General features: G+C 37.3%; 1 protein-coding gene across 4 annotated transcripts in view; it reads right to left on the bottom strand.

Moving 5' to 3' along the window:
• Window positions 1-22509, bottom strand: part of NFATC3 (nuclear factor of activated T cells 3) — a 136792-nt gene that overhangs the window by 72288 nt on the left and 41995 nt on the right. For all 4 annotated transcript variants that reach the window (XM_042969390.1, XM_042969392.1, XM_042969389.1 and 1 more), the window contains one exon: window positions 19816-19978. In XM_042969390.1, coding sequence (XP_042825324.1) covers window positions 19816-19978 — 163 coding nt within the window. The remainder of the gene's footprint in view (window positions 1-19815; window positions 19979-22509) is intronic.

The raw sequence follows: 22509 nt of genomic DNA, 5'->3' as shown, positions 1-22509 counted from the left end.
AACCAGCGATGGGGGAACGTAATCATGCATATAAGATTTCAAAGGGAACATAGTTCATAACACATACTTCAGCCAACATATGCTCCAAACATATGTACTATATAATATGTGAAAAATAGCATTTTTCCTATGCATCTTAGGAATTTTAAAGCAACATCAAATAAATTACCCAGTCTTCCCATCTCATTTCCAGATGAGCATTATGTTGAGATCATAAACAAATTATTGCTTTTAACAGTACTCTCTAAAAAAACTCTCATCTAGTATCAGTATACCTCTTTTCAGGCCACCTTCTGCTTTGTAGAAGAAAGTAAGCCAAGTTGTTTGTTATGTTTCGTATCGTTTCCATAGCAAAAGTCTGTGCCTGCTTAATTTAACTAAAGCTGGAGCATTAAAGCCGAAAGGTCACTATAGGACAGACTAGAGCAGCTTCAATAAGAGCAATTCTATTATCAGGTCTGCTAAATTACTTGGGGGGAAGGAATCTGAATATATCAGAAACATGAGAACACATCATACAGATACTAAAAATAATTAAATTTCCATAATATAAACTGCTTCAAACTGAAAATGTGCATATAACATCATAATAAAAAATCACCTGGAAAATGATCTTGGTATATGATGAAATATAAAGTCGAAATATGAAAAAAATTCTACAATCCCCATTTTAAAAATTTCAGTAGCTTTTGGGGCGCCTGGGTGGCTCAGTCGTTAAGCGTCCGACTTCGGCTCAGGTCATGATCTCACAGTTCATGAGTTCAAGCCCCGCATTGGGCTCTGTGCTGACAGCTCAGAGCCTGGAGCCTGCTTCAAATTCTATGTCTCCCTCTCCCTCTGCTCCTCCCCCATTCATGCTCTGTCTCTCTCTCCTTCAAAAATAAATAAAAACATTAAAAATAATAATAAATTAAAAATTTCAGTACCTTTTGAGCTACTGAATTAAAATATTTATGTCTGTTTTTAAAATGTTTATTTATTTTTGAGAGAGACAAAGAGAGGGCAGGGGAGGGGCAAAGAGAAGGAGACAAAGAATCTGAAGCAGGCTCCAGGCTCTGAGCTGTCAGCACAGAACCCGACGCAGGGCTTGAACTCATGGACCACAAGATCATGACATGAGCCAAAGTTGGACATGTAATCAAGTGACCCATCCAAGTGGCCCTAAAATATTTATGTCTTAGTAAAATTATTACTGTATAATATAACGTATGTGTGGTTTTATGTAATTTTATCCCATGTGTAGATTCAAGTAATCACCATCACCATCAAGATAAGGAACTCTTCTGGGGCGCCTGGGCGGCTCAGTCAGTTGAGCATCCGACTTCGGCTCAGGTCATGATCTCGCGGTTTGTGAGTTCGAGCCCCGTGTCAGGCTCTGTGATGACAGCTCAGAGCCTGGAGCCTGCTTTGGATTCTGTGTCTCCTTCTCTCTCTGCCCCTCCCCCACTTGTGCTCTGACTCTCTCTGCCTCTCAAAAATAAAATAAAAATGTAAAAAAAAATTTTTTCTTTTTAAAAAGATAAGGAACTCTTCCATCACCACAAAGCAACTCTCTTGTTCTACCCCTTTCATATTTGCAACATTCAACCTATCTCTGTTCCCTGGCTTCTAAACTAGCACTGCCCAACAGAATTTTGTGCAATGATAAAAATCTTCTACATCTGCATTAAAAAAAAAATCCGTGAGGGGTGCCTGGGTGGCTCAGTCAGTTGAGCGTCTGACTGGCTCAGGTCATGATCTCGCAGTTTGTGAGTTTGAGCCCCACGTCAGGCTCTATGGTGATAGCTCAGAGGCTGGAGCCTGCTTCAGATTCTGTGTCTCCTTCTCTCTCTGCCCCTCCCCCACTTGTGCTCTCTCTCTGCCTCTCAAAAATAAAATAAAAATGTAAAAAATACAAAATAAAAAATAAAAGATAAGGAACTCTTCCATCACCACAAAGCAACTCTCTTGTTCTACGCCTTTCATATTTGAAAAAGAGAACCTGTCTCTGTTCCCTGGCTTCTAAACTAGCACTGCCCAACAGAATTTTGTGCAATGATAAAAATCTTCTACATCTGCATTAAAAAAAAATCCACAAGGGCGCCTGGGTGACTCAGTCAGTTGAGCGCCTGACTTCGGCTCAGGTCATGATATTACAGCTCATGAGTTCAAGCCCCGCATCAGGCTCTGTGCTGACAGCTCAGAGCCTGGAGCCTGCTTTGGATTCTGTGCCTCCCTCTCTCTCTGCCCTAACCCACTCGCATTCTGTCTCTGTCTCTCTCAAAAATAAATAAACAATAAAAAAAATCCATGATTCATGTACAAGCAATTCTTGTGTAAGATGTGAGGTTTAGGTTCCAATTTATTTTCTTGCCTATGGATGTGCAATTGCTCCAGCATCATTTGTTAAAAAGACAATGTTGTCTGTCATTAGCCACATGCCTACCAAGTCTTGAAGTTCTGTTGATGCAACTCAGAACTGAAATTTTAATTTTGGTTAATTTAAATTTAAATGTGGCTAGTAGCTACTGAATTGGATAGTGCAGCTCTAAACTCTTCCCTAAGGAGGTTCAGTGGTTCAGTCAGTTAAGCATCTGATTCTTGGTTTTGGCTCAGGTCGTGATCTCACGGTTCATGGCTTCAAGCCCTGCATCAGGCTCTGCTCTGACAGCAAGGAGCGTGCTTGGGATTCTCTCTCCCTCTCCCTACCCCTCCATTGCGCTCGCTCTCTCTCTCTCTCTCTCTCTCTCTCTCAAAATAAACTTTAAAATAAATAAACTCTTCCCTCTGCTTCATACCTTTCCTTACTTAGTATCTACCTTTTCTCTGGCTAATGTTTTTAATTAGCTAGGAATTTTCCTCAAATAAGCAGTGCCCATTTCAACCCCTTCAGCTATGTCCTCTTTGAGAGATGTGAATTTCATCCTTTAAACCTTTATCATACTTTATTGTTATCTCATTTGCAAGCTTCACCAAACTGTAAATTTCATGGGAGTAGGAAACATGTCTGATCTCCCCCCACTGAATCCCCAGCTCAGTAACAGACTGTCTTGGATGTATTAAATAGTTGCAGACCACATTAATTACTAAGGTTGTTTACTTTAAATAAAAGAAATCAACTTATTAGATGGCTAGAAGGTAGGAGGTATTTTGCAAAAGCTTCAGTTTTGAGTTCTTCCATAATTTCAAAAAATATATACTTCAGAAACTTCTTAGCTCTCAATGTATAAGTATACTGAGAACATCTGAAATTGTCCTTTAACAAATACCAGAAAGATTTCTACAACTAGTGCTTAAGTGCCCTTCTCTTTTCATTTTGATACAATACTAGCCCATGGAATGCAAACACAACTCTTTCAAATGACACTAATCATTCCAGGTGAATTCTAGGATGCCAATGTTGGTATCTTACTCGGCTACTTACTCTTCATCAGGGTTCACAGAATACTGATCAACATTTGTTGACATTTTCTGAGCATTTACTATGTGTAAGGTACTATGCCATGTTCTGTCCATGCAGTGTTTCATTTAATCCTCCTATCAGCTCTTAGGGTGTTATCCTTGTTTTATAAAAAAGGAACCAGAGGTAAAGTTCCTCCCATAATTAGCCTCTTATATCATATTCTAATTCTCAATATTTTACCTAATACATTACAATATTATTTTATTTACTTACTCATTGTCTCCTCTCAGTATAATGTAAGAAAGGCCCATGTGGGCAGAGACTTTATTTTGTTCATCTCTAGATCCCCAGCATCTACAATACTGTCTGTAAGGTATCGAGCAATCAAAAAATATTTATTCAGTGAACAAAAGGATAGATGGGTGAATAAATTAGGCAATGAATGATTTAATAAAAAAAAAAAATCTACAACATTTTAGTTACTTGGCCAAAGACACAGTACAGCCCAGGATTCAAACCTAAGCAGTGTGACTGAAGAACCCATATTAGTCACTTAGCTACTACTAAACTCCTGAATATAATCAAAAGACCATACCGTATAGGGGATATGGCAGAGGAGACAGTGACACCAAAGATTTATGCAGAGCTGTGATGTATAGTACAGTATAGAGTTGTTGCTGAGGAAAGGCTCCCAACAACAACTACTTTTCACAGGGACTACTTTTCACAGTCTCCTTTTTAAGTAGGGCCATATGACTACTTTTGGCCAGAGGTCTGTGAGTTGTAATAACTGGTAGTAACTTCCAGGTTCAAGCATCTTATGTTCCTTCCCTATACTCCCTTTGCTTTTCTCAGGAACCACGGAGGCTATGTGTTGAAGATGATGACATCACAAGAGGACAGACCTTGAATTCATGAGTGACAATCTAAAAGAAAATAAATAAGCTTCCTTTTTTTAGGTCCTAAACCACTGAACACTGGGAAGTATTGGTCACAGTAGTTAGCCTAACATGATTAATCCAAGAGAGTTTAAACTACAATAATGGTAAACAAAAGTCTAAGATTTTGACTGAGGACTTTATATAAAGGTAGTAGAAATAACACATGACTTTAAATCAAAGACCAGGGTTTCTAAAAAGGCTTATCTGGAGAATTAAATGAAAGAATGTGAAAGTACTTAATAAAAAGAACTATGACATTATAACATAGCTGCAGTCTAAGAGGCAATATGGTAAAACAGAAAACAGAGTAGCAGAGTCAAAAGACCTGGGTTTAAGATCTCTGCCAATTACATCATGTGTAATCTTAAATCATCTGCACAATGTACTTGCCTTGCCCTTTACCAAGAACTCTTGTGAATATTAAATATAAACTCTGAGAAAACATTTTATAAACTACAAAGCACTGAAAAAAGCAAGTTTTTGCAATTAACATCAGCACAAATCTGCAAAATGTCACTGAATTTGGCATTGTTGTGAAGTTGCATGTTGACTTTTAGCACTCTGGGGATACATGTCCATTTGAAAATCAAATTATTTTATTTTATTTAAAAAATTTTTTTTAACGTTTATTTATTTTTGAGACAGAGAGAGACAGAGCATGAACAGGGGAGGGTCAGAGAGAGGGAGACACAGAATATGAAACAGCCTCCAGGCTCCAAGCTGTCAGCACAGAGCCCGACGTGGGGCTCAAACTCACAGACCGTGAGATCATGACCTGAGCTGAAGTCGGACGCTCAACCGACTGAGCCACCCAGGCGCCCCTTTTATTTTATTTTTAATGTTTATTTATTTTTGAGAGAGAGGAGACTGAGTAAGAGTGGGGGAGGGGCAGAGAGAGAGGGAGACAAAGAATCTGAAGCAGGCTCCAGGCTCCAAGCTGCCAGCACAGAGCCAGACAATGAACCCTGACATCATGACTGGAGCTGAAGTCAGACACTTTGACTGAGCCACCCAGGTACCCCAAATTCTTTTAAAATAACTGTTCTAAAACTTACTCTAAAAGATAATGAGAATCTGTAATATGTTAAAACATTTAAAACAAAATTCAGAAAGTTAAGAACTACAAGACTCTTCCAATCCTAGTGAATGAAAACGTACATTTTCACTATACAACTCCAATAAAAAACTATGGACTTTATTTTCCCGTATTTAGATAAGTATTAAAAAGAAAAATAATCTGATTAAATACTACTTATAAACTATATTAAACTTATTAAAGATTAATTTCCTGGCAACAAGTAAACAATTTAGTTTCACTTCAGACTAAACTGCATCTCTTTCTCAATTGTGCTTATGCATTCTAAAGGCACTATAGAAATTTTTTACCCCACAAAACAAAAACACTGTGAATGTGCAAAACCCAAAAAAACCCCACTGGTAATGTGGAAGAGCAGTGCTGCATAATTCTATAGTCCCTAACCATAAACTAAAAAAAAAAAAAAAAATGAGACTCTACACACACACACACACACACACACACACACACACACACACACACACCATACATCTACCAGACCAATTTAATAATAAAAGAACATTTAGTTTCTATTTTTGCACTCTCCATTTATAAATTCACCACATTTTTCTTTTTCCCCTTCTGGAAGACACATATTAAGACTAGGATATTAAAAAAACAACTGCATATCTGGGGAAAATTAGAAACTAAACACTCATGCTTAGGGAAAGGCTCAGAAAAGACCAGGAAAAAAAAAAAGACCAGAGATCTTAAATTTACACCTCAGGCTGATCCTTGGTAAAGAAACAGCCTACAGCAATCAAAACACCAGAAACAGGGGTGCCCGGGTGGCTCAGCTGGTTAAGAATCCGACTCTTGATCTCATCTCAGGTCATGATCTCACAGTTCGTAAGATCGAGCTTCGCGTCAGGCTCTGTGCTGACAGCACGGAGCCTGCTTGGGATTCTTTCTCCCTCTCTCTGCACCTCTCCTCCCTGCGAGCATGTGTACATTTTCTATCTCTCAAAATAAATAAACTTAAAAAAAAACCAGAAACAATAATAAAAAACAGCAATCCTTGTTGGAAGAGGGGGGGAATCTGATTTCCAGTTGTAAATTCATAACTTTATAACTTCAGGAACTAGAAAAAGGAGGACAAACTAAACCTAAAGCTAGCAGAAGGAAGAAAATAATAAAGATTAGAGCAGAGATACATGAAATAGAGAAGAGAAAAACACTAGAGAAAATCAATGAAACCAAAAGTTGGTTATTTGAAAAGATCAACAAAGTTGACAAACCTTTCATTCACTAGATGGACTAAGAAAAAAGAGAGAAGACTCAAATTACTAAAATCAGAAACGAAAATGAGGACATTACTACCAACTGTACAGAAATAAAAAGGATTAAGAGTACTATAAATATTTGTATACCAACAAATTGGATAACCACACTGGACAAATTCCTAGAAACTCAAAACTTTCTAAGACTAAACTATGAAGAAATAGAAAATCTGGGGGTACCTGGGTGGCTCAGTCATTTAAGCATCTGAGTCTTGGTTTCGACTCAGGTCATGATCTCATGGTTTGTGGGATCAAGTTCTATGTCAGACTTTGCACTGACAGTGTGGAGCCCGCTTGGTATTCTCTCTGCCTTCCACCCCCAGTTCATGCACTCTCTCTCAAAATAAATAAATAAACTTAAAAAAAAAAAAAAAGAAATAGACAATCTGAAAATTCCTATAACTAGTATGAACACTGAATCAGTAGTTAAAAATCACCTCAAGAAGGAAGTCCTGGACCCAGTGAATTCAACCAAACATTAAAGAACTAATACCAATCTTTCTCAATATTTTCAAATAAACTGAAGAGTACTGAACATTTCCTAACTCATCCCATGAGGTCAACAGTACCCTGATACTAAAGCCAAAGACACAACAAGAAAACTACAGACCAATATTCCTTATGAACACGGATGCAAAAGACCTCAACAAAATACTAGCAAACTGAATTAATCAGCATGTTAAAAGGGTTATATACAGTAACCAAGTGAGATTTATTCCTGGAATGCAAGAATAGTTCAACATATAAGCATCTATCAATATAATATACTACATTAATAGAATGAAGGGAGGAAATCACATGATTATCTCAATTGGTTCAGAAAAACTTTAGCAAAATCCAATACTCTTTCATGATAAAAACACTCAACAAACTATGGGGCGCCTGGGTGGCTCAGTCGGTTGAGTGTCCGACTTCAGCTCAGGTCACGATCTTGCGGTCCGTGAGTTCAAGCCCCGCGTCGGGCTCTGGGCTGATGGCTCAGAGCCTGGAGCCTGCTTCCGATTCTGTGTCTCCCTCTATCTCTGACCCTCCCCCATTCATGCTCTGTCTCTGTCTCAAAAAAAAAAAAAAAAAAAAAAACACTCAACAAACTAGAAGGAAATTAGCTCAATATAATAAAAGCCATATATGAAAAACCCACAGGGGCGCCTGGGTGGCTCAGTCGGTTGGGCGGCCGACTTCGGCTCAGGTCATGATCTCGCAATCCGTGAGTTCGAGCCCCGCGTCGGGCTCTGTGCTGACAGCTCGGAGCCTGGAGCCTGTTTCAGATTCTGTGTCTCCCTCTCTCTGACCCCCCCCCCCCCCCGTTCATGCTCTGTCTCAAAAATAAATAAACGTTAAAAAAAAATTTTTTTTTAAAAAGAAAAAGAAAAACCCACAATGAACATCATACTCAAAGGAGAAAGACTGAGAGCTTTTCCTAGAAGACCAGGAACAACCCAAGTATGCCTGCTTTCACCAGTTCTAGTCAAAACAGTACTAGAAATTCTAGCCAGAGCAATTAGGCAAGAAAAAGAAATAAAAGGCACCCAAATTAGAAAGAAAGAAGTGAAGTTATCCTTGTTCTTAGATGGTATGATCTTATATGAAGAAAACCCTAATGATTACACACACACACACACACACACACACACACACACAGCTATTCACAGAATTCAACAGAGTATCAGGACACAAAGTCGACACACAAAAATCAGTTGGTATTTCTATACACAATCTGAACAATCTAGAAAAAAAATTATGAAAACAATTCCATTTACAATAGTAAGAATAAAACATTTTGGAATTAAGTTAACCAAGGAGCATGATCAACAACAACCAAACTATGGAAAGAGCCCAAATGTCCATGGATGGATAAAGAAGATGTGGTACACACACACGTACGCACACACACCCACCCACACACACACAGGAATATTACTCACCAGTCAAAGAGAATGAAATCTTGCCCTTTACAAGGACGTGGATGGAGCTACAACATATTATGCTAAGTGAAATCAGAGAAAGACAAATACCGTATATTCCACTCACATGTGGAACTTAAACAAAACAGATGAATTTTGTTTGGGGAAGGGGAAGGGGAAGGGGAAGGGGAAGGGGAAGGGGAAGGGGAAGGGGAAGGGGAAGGGGAAGGGGAAGGGGAAGGGGAAGGGGAGGGGAAGGGGAAGGGAAGGGGAAGGGAAGGGGAAGGGAAGGGGAAGGGGAAAAAAGAGGGAAACAACTATAAGAAACCCTTAAAGATAGAGAAGAAAAACTGAGGGTTGATGGAGGCAGGTGGGTGGGGAATGGGCTAGATGGGTGATGGATATCAGGAGGGCACTTGTTATGATGAGCACTAAGGTGTTATATGTAAGTGATGAATCACTGAATTCTATTCCTGAAACCAATATTGCACTGTATGTTAACTAACTAGAATTTAAATAAAAATTTGAAAAGAAAAAAAAAGCTTATCAAGGAGGTGAAAGACTTGTATAATGAAAACTATCAAACACTGCTGAAAAAAGTAAAGACATAAATAAATGGAAATGCATCTCCTGTTCTTGGAGTCAAGATTTATACTGTTAAGATGACAATACTACCTAAAGCAATCTGCAGACTTAATGCAATCCCTAAGTAAATCCCAATGACATTTTTTGCAGAGATAGAAAAACCTACCCTGAAACTCCTATGGAACCTAAGGGACCTAAAGAGCCAAAACAATCTTCAAAAACAAAGAACAAAACTTGGGGCCTCACAATTCCAAGTTTCAAAACTTACTACAAAACCACAGTAATAAAAACACTGTGGTACTGACATAAAGCCAGACATATAGAGCCACAGAATAAAATTAAGAGCTTCGAAATAAACTCTTGCACATATAGTCAAACAATTTTTGACAATAGTGTCAAGACCATACAACGAAGAAAGGAATAGTCTTCAACAAATGATGTGGGGACAACTGGATATCTACATGCATAAGTATAATGCTGAACATCTAACTTGACATTTATCAAAAATTAACATGAATGGATAAAAGATCTAAATGTATGACTTAAACTACAAAATTCATAGAGGAAAACCTAGGGCAAAAGCTTCACAACACTGAATTTGACAATTCTTTCTAGGATATGAAGACAAAGTCAACAAAATAACAGACAAATTGGACTTCATGAAAATCGGAATTTGGGGGCATTAAAGACATTATCCAGGGGAACCTGGGTGGCTCAATCAGCTAAGCATTCAACTCTTGATTTTGGCTCAGGCTGTGATTTCATGCTCGTGGAATCAAGCCCCAACTCAGGCTCCATGCTAAGCGTGGAGCCTGCTTACGATTCTCTCTCCCTCCCTCTCCTTCTGCCCCTCTCCACCGCTCTATCTCTAAAAAATCTTTTTAATAGTAAAAATCATAAGGGGCGCCTGGATGGCTCAGTTGGCTGAGTGTCCAACTTCATGAGGATTTGATCTCATGGTTCGTGAGTTTGAGCCCCCTTCGGGGTCTGTGCTGACAGCTCAGAGCCTGGAGCCTGCTTCAGATTCTGTGTCTCCCTCTCTCTCCACCCCTACCCTGCTCATGCTCTGTCTCTCTTTCTCTGTCTCAAAAATAAACATTAAAAAAATTGTTTTAATAAAAATCATAAAAACTAGAAAGATTAAAAAAAAAAAGACATTATCCATAGAGTAAAAAGAGAACCAAAAAAAGGGAGAAAATATCTGCAAATCATACATCTAATAATATAAATATATAAATTACATAAATATAGAGGCCCCTGGGTGGCTCAGTCAGTTGAGCGTCTGACTTCAGCTCAGGTCATGATCTTGTGGTTCGTGGGTTCGAGTCCTGTGTCGAGCTCTGTGCTGACAGCTCAGAGCCTAGGGCCTGCTTCGGATTTTGTGTCTCCCTCCCTCTCTGCTCCTCCACAACCCCCCCACCAAACCCTGTCTCTCTCTCTCTCTCTCAAAAATAAACATTTAAAAATTTTAATTACATAAGTATAAACTACATATATGTGTGTGTGTGTGTGTGTGTGTGTGTGTACACACACACACACAAACATGTGTTTTTATACACATATACATACACAGAGGAAGAGAAAAAGAGAGAACTCCTAAAACTCAACAACAGAAAAACACACCACCTATTTCAAAAAACGGGCAAAAATTTGAAAAGACATTTTCCCAAAGAAGTTATACAAATGGTCAATAAATCTAAAAAATGCTCAAACTCAATGACCAGAAGGAAAATGCAAATCACAACAATGAGACACCATTTCACACTCACTAGGATGGCTGCTATCAAAAAAACAGAAAACAAGCATTGGCAAGGACGTAGAAAAACTGGGACCCTTGTACACTGTTGATGGGAATGGTGGTTAAAAATTAAAAGTAGAGGGGCACCTTGGTGGCTCAGGTGGGCATCCCACTCTTGATTTCAGTTCAGGTCATGATCCCAGGGTTGTGGGATAGAGCCCTGCATCAGGCTCCACGCTGAGTGTGGACCCTACTTAAGATTCTTTCTCTCCCTCCCTCTGCTCCCTCGCCTACTAATGCTCTCTCTCTCAAAAAAAATTTTTTTAAATAAAAAATTAAAAGCAGAATTACCATATGATCCAGCAATTCTACTTCTGGGTATATACTGAAAAGAAATGAATGCAGGGTCTCAAAAAGATATTTGCATATCCATGTTCATAGCAATGTTATTCACAACAACTGAAATGTGGAAGCAACTCATATGTCTATTGGTGGATGAATGGACAAGCAAAATGTGTATACAATGAAATATTATGTAGCCTTAAAGAGGAAAGAAATTCTGTTCTATGTTACAACATGGATGAACCCTGAGGCTATTACTAAGTGAAATAAGCCAGTCACAGAAGACAAATACTGTATGATTCTACTGATATAAAGTACTTAGAGTAGTCAACATCATCATAGAGACAAAAGAAGAATGGTGGTTTCTGGGAGCTAAGGGGACAAAAAAGAGGGGTATAGAGTTTCAGTATTATAAGATGAAAAGAGCTATGGAAATGGATGGTGGTCAAAGTTATACAACATTATGAATGTATTTGATACTACTAAACCATACATGTAAAAATAATTAACATGATAAATTTTATGTTAAGTGTATTTCACAATAAAAGTTTTAGGGAAAAAAGGTATAAAAATTATAAAGAGGTAAAACGGTTATTATTCAAAGATGACCCAACTATTTAGAAAACCCAAAAGAAGCTAAAATAAACCGTTAGGTCAAGAAATATAAAGTCAATATTTAAAAAAATCAATTATATTTCTATATTCTAGAAACAAAAAAGTAAATAAAATAAAAAATACAATAATAGCATTAAAAACACTGAAACTGGAAATAACAAAAGATGTGAAAGATTTCTACCTTGAAAACTATAAAACACTGCAGAGAGGAATTAAATAATACCTAAATAAGTGAAGGGATAAACTATATCCATGGACTGGAAGCATCAATACTATTAAGAGGTCAGTTCTTTCCAAACTGACCTATACTTTCAAGGTAATCCTAACCAAAATCCCCATGGGTTTGTTTTTTTTTTTTTTAAGGGGGGATGGAGAGTGACAAGCTGACTCTAAAATTCATACAAAAATGCAAAGGACCTAGAATAGTCAGAAGAATCTTAAAAGAAGACTCACACTACCAAATCATAAGATTTATTGTAAAGCCATTGTAATTAAGGCATTGTAATGATGGTACTAACATAGACCAAATAGTCCAGTGGCATGGAATGAAGAGTTAAGAAAGAGTGCCACAGTATATAGTCACCTGATTTATGACAAAGGCACCAATGCAGCACAAGAGAAAAATGATGGGCTTTCAATTATGGTACTGAGTCAACTTTTATCGATAAAAAAAGGGGGGCTTAATCCTTACCTCTTTAGTCCATACACAAAAAATAATTTGAGAAAGACCATAGACCTAAATATAAAAGGTAAAGCAATAAAGCTTCCAGAATAAAACACAAGAGACTGACTGCCTTCATAACCTTGGTATGTAAGCAAAGGTTCTTGAACAGGATATAAAAGCACTATTCAGGAAAAAGAATACTAATAATTTGGACTTCATTAAAATTAAAAACTTCCATTCATCAAAACACACATCAATGGGCGCCTGGGTGGCTCAGTGAGCTAAGCGTCCAACTCTTGATTTCAGCTCAGGTCATGATATCAAAGTGGTGAGACAGAGCCTCACCCTGGGCATGGAGCCTGCTTAAAATTCTCTTTCTCCCTCTCCCTCTATCTCTCCCTCTATCTCTCCCCTGCTTAAGCTCTCTCTCAAAACAAACAACAAAAAAGTAAAACAAAACAGTGAAAAAGCAAGCAAAAGACAATGAGAAGAAATTATATTTGCAATGCATATACCTGACAAAAAACTTACATTCAAAACACTAAAAAAAAAAAAAAAAAACCCTACAAATCAAAAAGAAAAAGACAATTTAAAAACTGGTCAAGAAATGTGAACCAACATTTCACAGAAGAGGACAGCCAAATGTCTGAAAACAAATGTGAAAAGATGTTCAACATCACTGGTCATCAGGAAACCACAAATTAAAACCAGTGTGATTCTTCTACAACCCCACTGAAATAGTTAAAAAATACCAGCAACCAAGTGTTGGTACCAGTGAAGATGTGGAGTAACTGAAACCTCCATATTATGACTGGTCAGAAGTAAAAACTGGTATGGGCACTTTGCAATACCAGCAATTCCACTCAACGGACATATTACCAAAACAAGTGAATGTCCTGTCTATCAAAAGATAGGTGTAGTACACCTGAAACTAATGTAACACCATATGTTAACTACAGTGGAATTAAAATAAAAAATAAAAGAGATGTGTTAAAAAAGAGAAAAAAGAACATAGGTTTATTCAAAATAGTCCAGCAGCTTTATTCAAAATAGTCCAAAACTGGACACAAACCAAGTGTCTATGAATAGGAGGACAGATGAAGAAATTATAGCAAATTAATACAATAGAGTAATGCACAGCAAAGAAAAAGAAAAACTACCCGCCGCAAATGGATGAACCTCACAGTCATAATGTTGAATAAAAGAAGCCAGACAGAAAATAGGATATTCTATATGATCCCATTTATATGAAATTCAAGAATGAAAAGACAAATCTATGATGAGAAGAAGTTCAGAAGCATGATTAACTTTGGTCGGGGGATACAAACTGGGAAGGGCACAAGGGAGTCTTCAGGGTGCTTAAAATACTCTATATCTTAACCTTTGTGGTAGTTATACGGGTATGTGTATATTAAAAATTCACTGAGCTGTACATGTTAAGACTTGTGTACTTTAATGATGTGTTCTTAGCAACAAAATGTTTAAAAGAAAATAAGCCACTACTCAGAGAGCAAAATCAAGGCTTTTTTTTTTTTTTTTTTGTCTTGAGAACCAAGCATGCCACTCTTACGTGTGATGCTCAGACCAGTCTGGAATAGCAAATTATGCCGTCCTTTCCTGAGCATTACAAAATTCTCAGAATAGCAGAGAAATCTACAAATAGTCCTCTTAGTTGCTGAAAAAGGGCCACCTCTGTTAATGGAAAAAATGAAGTCTCAGAAGTGGACATACAGAAATGAAGAGTGTCCCTACAAAGCACACAACCCTGCAAGTGTGGTAGAGTATACAGAGTCAGGCATCAGTTTCATTTCCAATTTGAGATGACCTGTTCTCATCATGTAATGCTTATTTGTCTCTGATTATGAGGAAAATGATTTCTCTGATTATCTGATTTTGCATAAAGACAATGGAATGAAGTAGTATCACAATCTTCTTTACTCAATAGCTAACAAAATAACCAAAATGTATGTGTGTGTGTGGTGGTGGTGGCAGTACGAGGAATGTGAAACAGAGGATTAAGATTTATATGGCACAACTACTAACTAATCCATACTTCATCCACCAGGAAAAGCAACAGCAGTAAATAAAATTAGTAAGTATAAACTAACTAACTAACTAACTAACTAACTAACTAACTAAATAAATAAATAAATTGGGGCACCTAGGTGGCTCAATCAGTTAAGCATCCAACTCCAGGTTTCTGCTCAGGTCATGATCTCATGGTATTGAGACTGAGCCCCAAGTTGGGGTCCGCACTGGGGTGGAGCCTGCTTGGGATTCTCACTCCCTCTGTCTTTCTCTGCCCCTCCCCCAACTCGTGGACACATATTCTCTCACTCTCTCCCTAAAAATAAATTTTAAAAAATAATAAAAATAAAATAATTACATTAATGGTATAAAAGTAATAAAACGAGAAAACAAAATAGAAAACACTAACTCATGCTAATTTACAGCAAAGTAAATCAAAGTTCTAAGTAGGTAGCTCCGAAAAAAGTTAAGGAAAAACTTTTCCTCAAGAATAAAAGATACTACATTATGCTCCAGGGCTTCTGGCAGGGCAGAAAAGGTCAGGAGTGCTGACCATCTTCCAGGACTCTGTGCTGTATTAGGGGAATAAGCGCAGCTCATGAAAATATGATACACACTAGAGTTCTGGGAGTGGGCCATAATACATGATATTGTTCACTCTCTTGAGCCAAACCCAACAAGGCCTACCCTAAAGTAACTCTGTACCTCTTTACCCCAATCTCCTCAGGCTACAGACCAAAGCTCTCAAACAAAATGGAGGAGATAAGGCATGACAATTAGGCAATCATAGTATACAGTTTTTGTTCTTGTTTTTATTTAATGAAAAATGGAACAAATTATATAAGACATTTGACTAATGAAATAAAAATGAAAACAAAACCTCCCCCTCAAAAAAACATACACACAAAGACAAAACCCAGAAATTGATTACCAGTGAATGTTCCACACTAAAAAATCTAAGAATATAAATTCAGTAGGGGTTCAGTCCGTTGAGTGTCTGACTTCAGCTCAGGTCACGATCTCATGATTTGTGAGTTCAAGCTCTCATCAGGCTAGCTGCTGTCAGCGCAGAGCCTGCTTCGGATGCTCTGTCCCCCACCTCCCTCTGCTCCTCCCCTGCTCACACTCTCTCTCACACTCTCTCTCAAAAATAAACATTAAAAAAATATATATATAAAGTCTTTTTTTATAAATATATTTATATAAATATAAATAATATAAATTCAATAAATCAGGAGATAAAATATAATGATAAAATATCAAATGAGTGGAAAATGGACCTAAAGAATCAAATTAAAGTTCAAGACACAACTGCAGATCTAAAAGCTAATTTAGAGAAGCGCCTGGGTGGCTCAGTCAGTTGAGCATCCAACTTCAGCTTAGGTCATGATCTCACGGTTTGTGGGTTCAAGCTGCACATCAGGCTCTGCGCTTACCGCTCAGAGCCTGGAGTCTGTTTCAGATTCTGTGTCTCCCTCTTTGTCTGCCCCTCCCCTGCTCACACTTTGTCTCTCTCTGTCTCTCTCAAAAATAAACGTAAAAAAATTAGAAGCTAAATTAGAAACAGCAAGTGACGAATAGATCAAAAACATCAGAGCAGAGCTTTAAACACACACACACACACACACACACACACACACACACACACACACACACAAAGTAGTAAGACATTAAAATAACCAGAGGAAAAAACACAAAGACATGGGGGATAAACAAAGACAAGTTGACATTTGACTAGTAATTGGAGTCCCTGAAGTAAAGGACAAAACAAATGGACAGGAAAGGTATACAGATACATAATACAGATTTTCTTGTACAAAGGAAGAAATAATCTCAGATTGAAAGGGAGTATCATAGGTACTTGGAAAGACTGATAAAGAACCATCAGCATCCAGACATACTCTGGTTAAGTCAGTAATTTCAAGTGTAATGATATAATTCTTCAGGTAAGAAGTTATAAAAAAAAAAAAAAAAAGTCACTCACAAGGACAATATAAAGCAACGATGATGATACCAGAAGTGCCAGTCTCCTCCTAAGAAGAGAACCAGTTTGGTTTTTAAAAAAAATTTTTTTTTAACATTTATTTATTTTTGAGACAGAGAGAGACAGAGCATGAACGGGGGAGGGGCAGAGAGAGAGGGAGACACAGAATCGGAAGCAGGCTCCAGGCTCTGAGCCATCAGCCCAGAGCCCGACGCGGGGCTCGAACTCACGGACCGCAAGATCGTGACCTGAGCTGAAGTCGGACGCTTAACCGACTGAGCCACCCAGGTACCCCCAGTTTGGTTTTTTAAGTAATCTCTACACCCCAATTTGGGGCTCGAATTTACGACCCTGAGACAGAGTTGCACACTCCATGGAGCCAGCAGGAGCCCCAAAAGAGAACCAGTTTTTATTTTTTATCTTTTTAATTCTTCTTTTAAATGTTTATTTACTTATTTTGAGAGAGAGAGAGAGAGAGAGAGAGAGCGAGCAACCATACAAGCAGGGGAGGGGCAGAGAGAGTGAGAGAGGGAAAATTCCAAGCAGACTCCACACTGTCAGCACAGAGCGTGACACAGGGCTACATCTGATGAACCATGAGATCATGACCTGAGCCGAAATCAAGATTGGCTTCTTAACCAACTGAGTCACCCAGGCACCTCAGAGAACCAGTTTGTAATTAAAGGAATACTGTGGCAACAAACCACTTGGACTCTCAAAAAATTTTTGTTCACTTAAGGACTTGTAAATAATTTCTTTCCTGGTAAGAAAACTCAAAGATACAGTAAATGAAGCAATCTTCTTCCTTAATAAAACTGAAATAAGCTCTCATTTAAGAGCAAAATGTGACTCTAAGAACAAACAGCAGGGCACGCCTAGGTGGCTCAGTCAGTTGAGCATCTGACTTCGCTCAGGTCATGATCTCGTGGTTCATGGGTTCGAGCCCTGCATCAGGTTCTGCCCTGACAGCTCAGTGCCTGGAGCCTGCTTCGGATTCTGCGTCTCCCTCTCTCTCTATCCCACACCCACTCATGCATGCTTTCACTCTCTCTCAAAAATAAACATTAAAATAAATTTAAAAAATTAAAAAAAAAAACAAATGAGAGAATTCTTATGACAATTGACATAAAATAGTACATAAATTTAAGGTATATAAATAACTTGATTTTTATGTTGTGAACTGATTACTATGATAAATTTAGCTAACATCCATCGCCTCATATACTTACCAAAAACTGACAGAGATAGAGAAAAAAAAAGGTTGTTTTCCTTGTGATGAGAACTTTCAGGATCTACTCTTAGCAATTTTCAAATATACTATATGGCAGTGTTAACTGTAATCATTATGTTGTACACTACATCCTCAGTACTTATTTATAACTGGAAGTTTGTACCTTCTGACCACCTTGATCCAGTTCCCTCACTGGTAACCACAAACCTGATCTCTTTCTGTAACTGCTATTTCTTGCTACAAGTCGTTTAAAAACCCACCTAAAATGTAAAGCTTTGTCAAGAACTATTAAATATTGTTTAGATAATAATGATAAATCATAAATCATGGCTGATACAGGAAATGATAGTTCATAACCTGTATTGTTCAAATTCACTTCAGATAAAACTAATTCGTCCACAATACACAATGCTGTTAAGACAAGTCCTGAGAGAGAAAATAGGTGACTCAAGATTATTTTTTTTTTTTTAATTTTTTTTTTTAACGTTTTTATTTATTTTTTTTGAGACAGAGAGAGAGAGACACAGCATGAACGGGGGAGGGGCAGAGAGAGAGGGAAACACAGAATCGGAAGCAGGCTCCAGGCTCTGGGCCATCAGCCCAGAGCCCGATGCGGGGCTCGAACTCACGGACCGTAAGATCGTGGCCTGAGCTGAAGTCGGATGCTTAACCGACTGAGCCACCCAGGCGCCCCAAGATTATTATATACAGGCCATTCTGATGTTTGAGTATTTAAGCCAACAAACATTCTCAAACATGAAAGAACCCAACAAATACAGAATCCAAAGCCCTCCTTAAACAAAACACTTAACAATAAAACATGTAAAAATCAGTAGTAATCACTGAATCCAACTAGACATAGGACTAAAGCTAAACAATGGAGTGTGGAAGGGTACAAGGGTGGGAAGATGGCTGTAGATCTGCAAGGGAAAATAACAGAAGCAACAAAATTCAGGAGGTAGAACCTGGGTAGAGCAGGAGAAGTTTAAGACAATCATCTCATTTTTCAAAGCAGGGAGTCAAAATTCAAACCATCTAAAACAGTGATTCAGTTTCTCAATAATTTAGTATGTTTAACCTTAGATCTTCTTAGGATCTCTGAGCGGGAAGAACAATATCTAAGATTCAGTAGTTCTTACTTTTTACTTCTGTTTCATTTTATAAATACTTCATTCAAATATTAAAATTAACATTCAACTATTACGATTCAAAATTTACCTATTAAGTATATTTCACATGCTCAACTATTACATATTTTTATGATTTCATGTTAGTTTTTCCTAATAAATTCAAATAAAAATAAACATTTTCATCACAAAGATGTTCAGTATAATGCTATCCATAAAAAAATTCAATCTATTTTCTAGCCATCCATTCAGACTTACACTAAATATACACAGAGAATTATCTGGAATGTTAATCAAATATTAACAATTGCTTATTTCTGAGGGGTTTGTATTTGGGGTAATTTATTGCTTTATTTTTGGTATTACTTGGATTTGGATTAAAAAAATTTTTTTTAATGTTTATTTATTTCTGAGAGAGAAAGACAGAGCATGAGCTGGGGAAGGGCAGAGAGAGAGGGAGACACAGAATCTGAAGCAGGCTCCAGGCTTTGAGCTGTCAGCACAGAGCCTGACGTGGGGCTTAAACCCACGAACTGAGAGATCATGACCTGACCTGAAGTCGGAAGCTCAACCGACTGAGCCACCCAGACGCCCCAGTATTACTTCGATTTTAAACGAGCATGTATTATGTTTATAATACAGTTGTTTTTTGTTATTTTGGGTTTTTTAATAAGAAAAACAACTGTTTGACCACTACAATCTTTCCTCTCAGCTGGAGAGTCAGTCCACAAGCAAAAGAATATGTTTCAACTTAGCAAAAAAAATAACCTCAATGCAGAAGTGCCATATGAACAAAAACATAAAACCTCAACAGAAGTTTTAAGCTTTGAATTTTCTTTTTGTGCTCAGCAGTACCTGAATGAACAGACTTTATCATTAAAAAATGTATGATATCTCCAAAATAAGTCCCAACTCATACCTTGACAACAGGATGTCCCCCAGTAGATGCTTTTACTGCTCCTCGGCTACCTTCAGTTTCATAATGGGCTCGATGATGAGTTTTAGGTTGCACTTCTATTTTCAGTTCACATTGTCCAAAATGAGTTGGTAAAGGCCAGTCTAGTGGAGGTAATGAAGATGTGCTGTAAACGAAACACACAAAAAATGCATTTCACCATGCTATTACTGCCAAGCAAGGATTTAAATCCCTTCTTTGCCAGCAACCAACATTTTTTTCCTCCTGTGATCTCTGAAGCAGAGTATTCCAAAATAAAATTTTACTTAATAAGTTATAACACTGGATATGATGGGTACTTACGAAATAATTCTTTTTTTTTTTTTTTTTTAATTTTTTTTTAACGTTTATTTATTTTTGAGACAGGGAGAGACAGCATGAATGGGGGAGGGTCAGAGAGAGAGGGAGACACAGAATCTGAAACAGGCTCCAGGCTCTGAGCCATCAGCCCAGAGCCTGACGCGGGGCTCGAACTCACGGACCGTGAGATCGTGACCTGGCTGAAGTCGGACGCTTAACCGACTGCGCCACCCAGGCGCCCCGATAATTCTTTAACTCAAATCAATTTCATTTACGTTTTGGTTTCCTGTATTTTTTAAAAAGGACAAATTCTAACATTTTGCAAAACTAAATGATTTTCAACTATGTGTACCTAATTATAAAAAAACAACCAAAAGAATAATTTAATTTTTAAGCAAAAATGTGTCCATTTCTGTGTATGTGCTATCAGTGTCTAAGGATCCAAATACTCCTGTATCTCAGTATATATGTCTCCATCCCTGGTGTGTAGCTATAGAAGTTAGTCTATTATACCTGTTGCTTACCCACTTCCTTCTTATTCTTGTTTCTCTGAAATACTGTACACCGCTTATAGGCAGCAGTATACTGCAATTTGAGGTACAATTTAATTTCACTACACATTTGGCTGAAAAACTATAAGGTCTATCATTGCAGATTCTAAATGTCAATTTTAGAGAAAACATCAATTGATCAATAAGATAATTTAAACAGCTTAAAGGGATATAGGTTCATTTAGATATTTATGTATACATATTTTTTAAATGTTTATTTATTTTTGGAGGGGGGGGGGAAGGGCAGAAAGAGGGAGACACAGAATCTGAAGCAGGCTCCAGGCTGGCAGCACAGAGCCAGATGCAGGGCTTGAACTCACGAGCTATGAGATCATGATATGAGCCAAAGTCAGATGCCTAACTGACTGAGCCACCCAACCACCCCTCATTTAGATATATTAACAATGAAAATACGGGATTTAAAAAAGAAACAACTTATATGTCTGTAGGTCAAATGCTAAAGGACCCAACCTACAATAATTTATATTAAAAACATCTTTTGGGGCACCTGGGTAGCTCATTTGCTTGAGTGTCCAACTTTGGCTCAGGTCATGATCTCCTTCAGGAATTCGAGCCCTACATTGGGTTCACTGCTGTCAGCCTGTCAGCGCAAAGCCTGCTTCAGATCCTATGTCCCCCTCTCTCTGCCTCTCCCCTGCTTGCGCTCTCCCAAAAAATAAATATTAAAAAAAAAAAACCTTCTTAGTGACTGGTGAAATTGGACTTTTAAGGTCTCTTCCACCAATGAAATGCTACCATTCCTACATTGCTTCATTCATTCACTGCTAGCATTCCTAAATTGCTTCTCTCAATGTCCTCAGCCTAGCTTTATTATGAAGCTCAAAGGTATTAATTTTTATTAGTCTGAAACAACTCAACTTCAACTCTCAGCTAGTTTCTACACTTGTTCTGCAGACTTAAGCAAACCCCTACAAAGATTAAGATACTTTTCAAAAGCAGAATGATAGGCTCAAAGATATCTTCAATACCATAATTCCACATATTTTTCTAAAGATCTGGATCCAGAAATAAACACTCATACCACTGAAAAAGCATTTTAAAAAAAGTTGTCTCTTCTAAACAATTATATAGACTAGACTGATTCTATAAAACAGGATTATGACAACTGAGAAGTCATTTGGAATGAGTCATGCTGTTCTTACTCCAGTTATCTAGAATTCCTTACTTGCTCTTACACTCTTACTTACTTACTTTTAAACTGTTCTCTACTCCAGCTCCTAGCTAGACTCAAAATTCAAATATATATTCATATATATACAATTATTAATATATAATATATGCATGTACATATAAATATAATTAATATGTATTATATACATTATAAAGCTAATGTATACATAAAAATTTTATTAAAAACATGTGCAAATTAGATTGTTATTTGTAATTATTTTAGCCTGGGGTAAGGCTTTCAAATATAACACAAAATCCAAAACCCATGCAGAAGACAAATTTAAATACATAAAATGTTAAAATTTCTCTACAATAAACAAGTCAAACTTATAAAATCAAAAGATAAAAAATAAATTATGAAAAGAACTTGCCACAATAAACAAATTTCATTTGTATAATAAGGTCTTAAAAATATAAAACACATGTTCCCAATTAGTATTTTTTTTGTAATTTAACTCATACTGTAATCAATGTTTTACAAAAAGCTTTTTAAATAAGAAAATTCTTTCTAGGGAATCTTCAATATAATTTATTACTATCTACAATTCATTATCTATATACTTTTAAAATGATAAGCCTAGCCTATCTGAAGGCTCTTTTAAGACTAAAGGGAAAA

The sequence above is a fragment of the Panthera tigris genome, chromosome E2 (assembly GCF_018350195.1).
Source record: "Panthera tigris isolate Pti1 chromosome E2, P.tigris_Pti1_mat1.1, whole genome shotgun sequence".
In the NCBI taxonomy this organism is placed as follows: Eukaryota; Metazoa; Chordata; class Mammalia; order Carnivora; family Felidae; genus Panthera; species Panthera tigris.
This window is presented reverse-complemented; position numbering and strand designations above follow the sequence as displayed.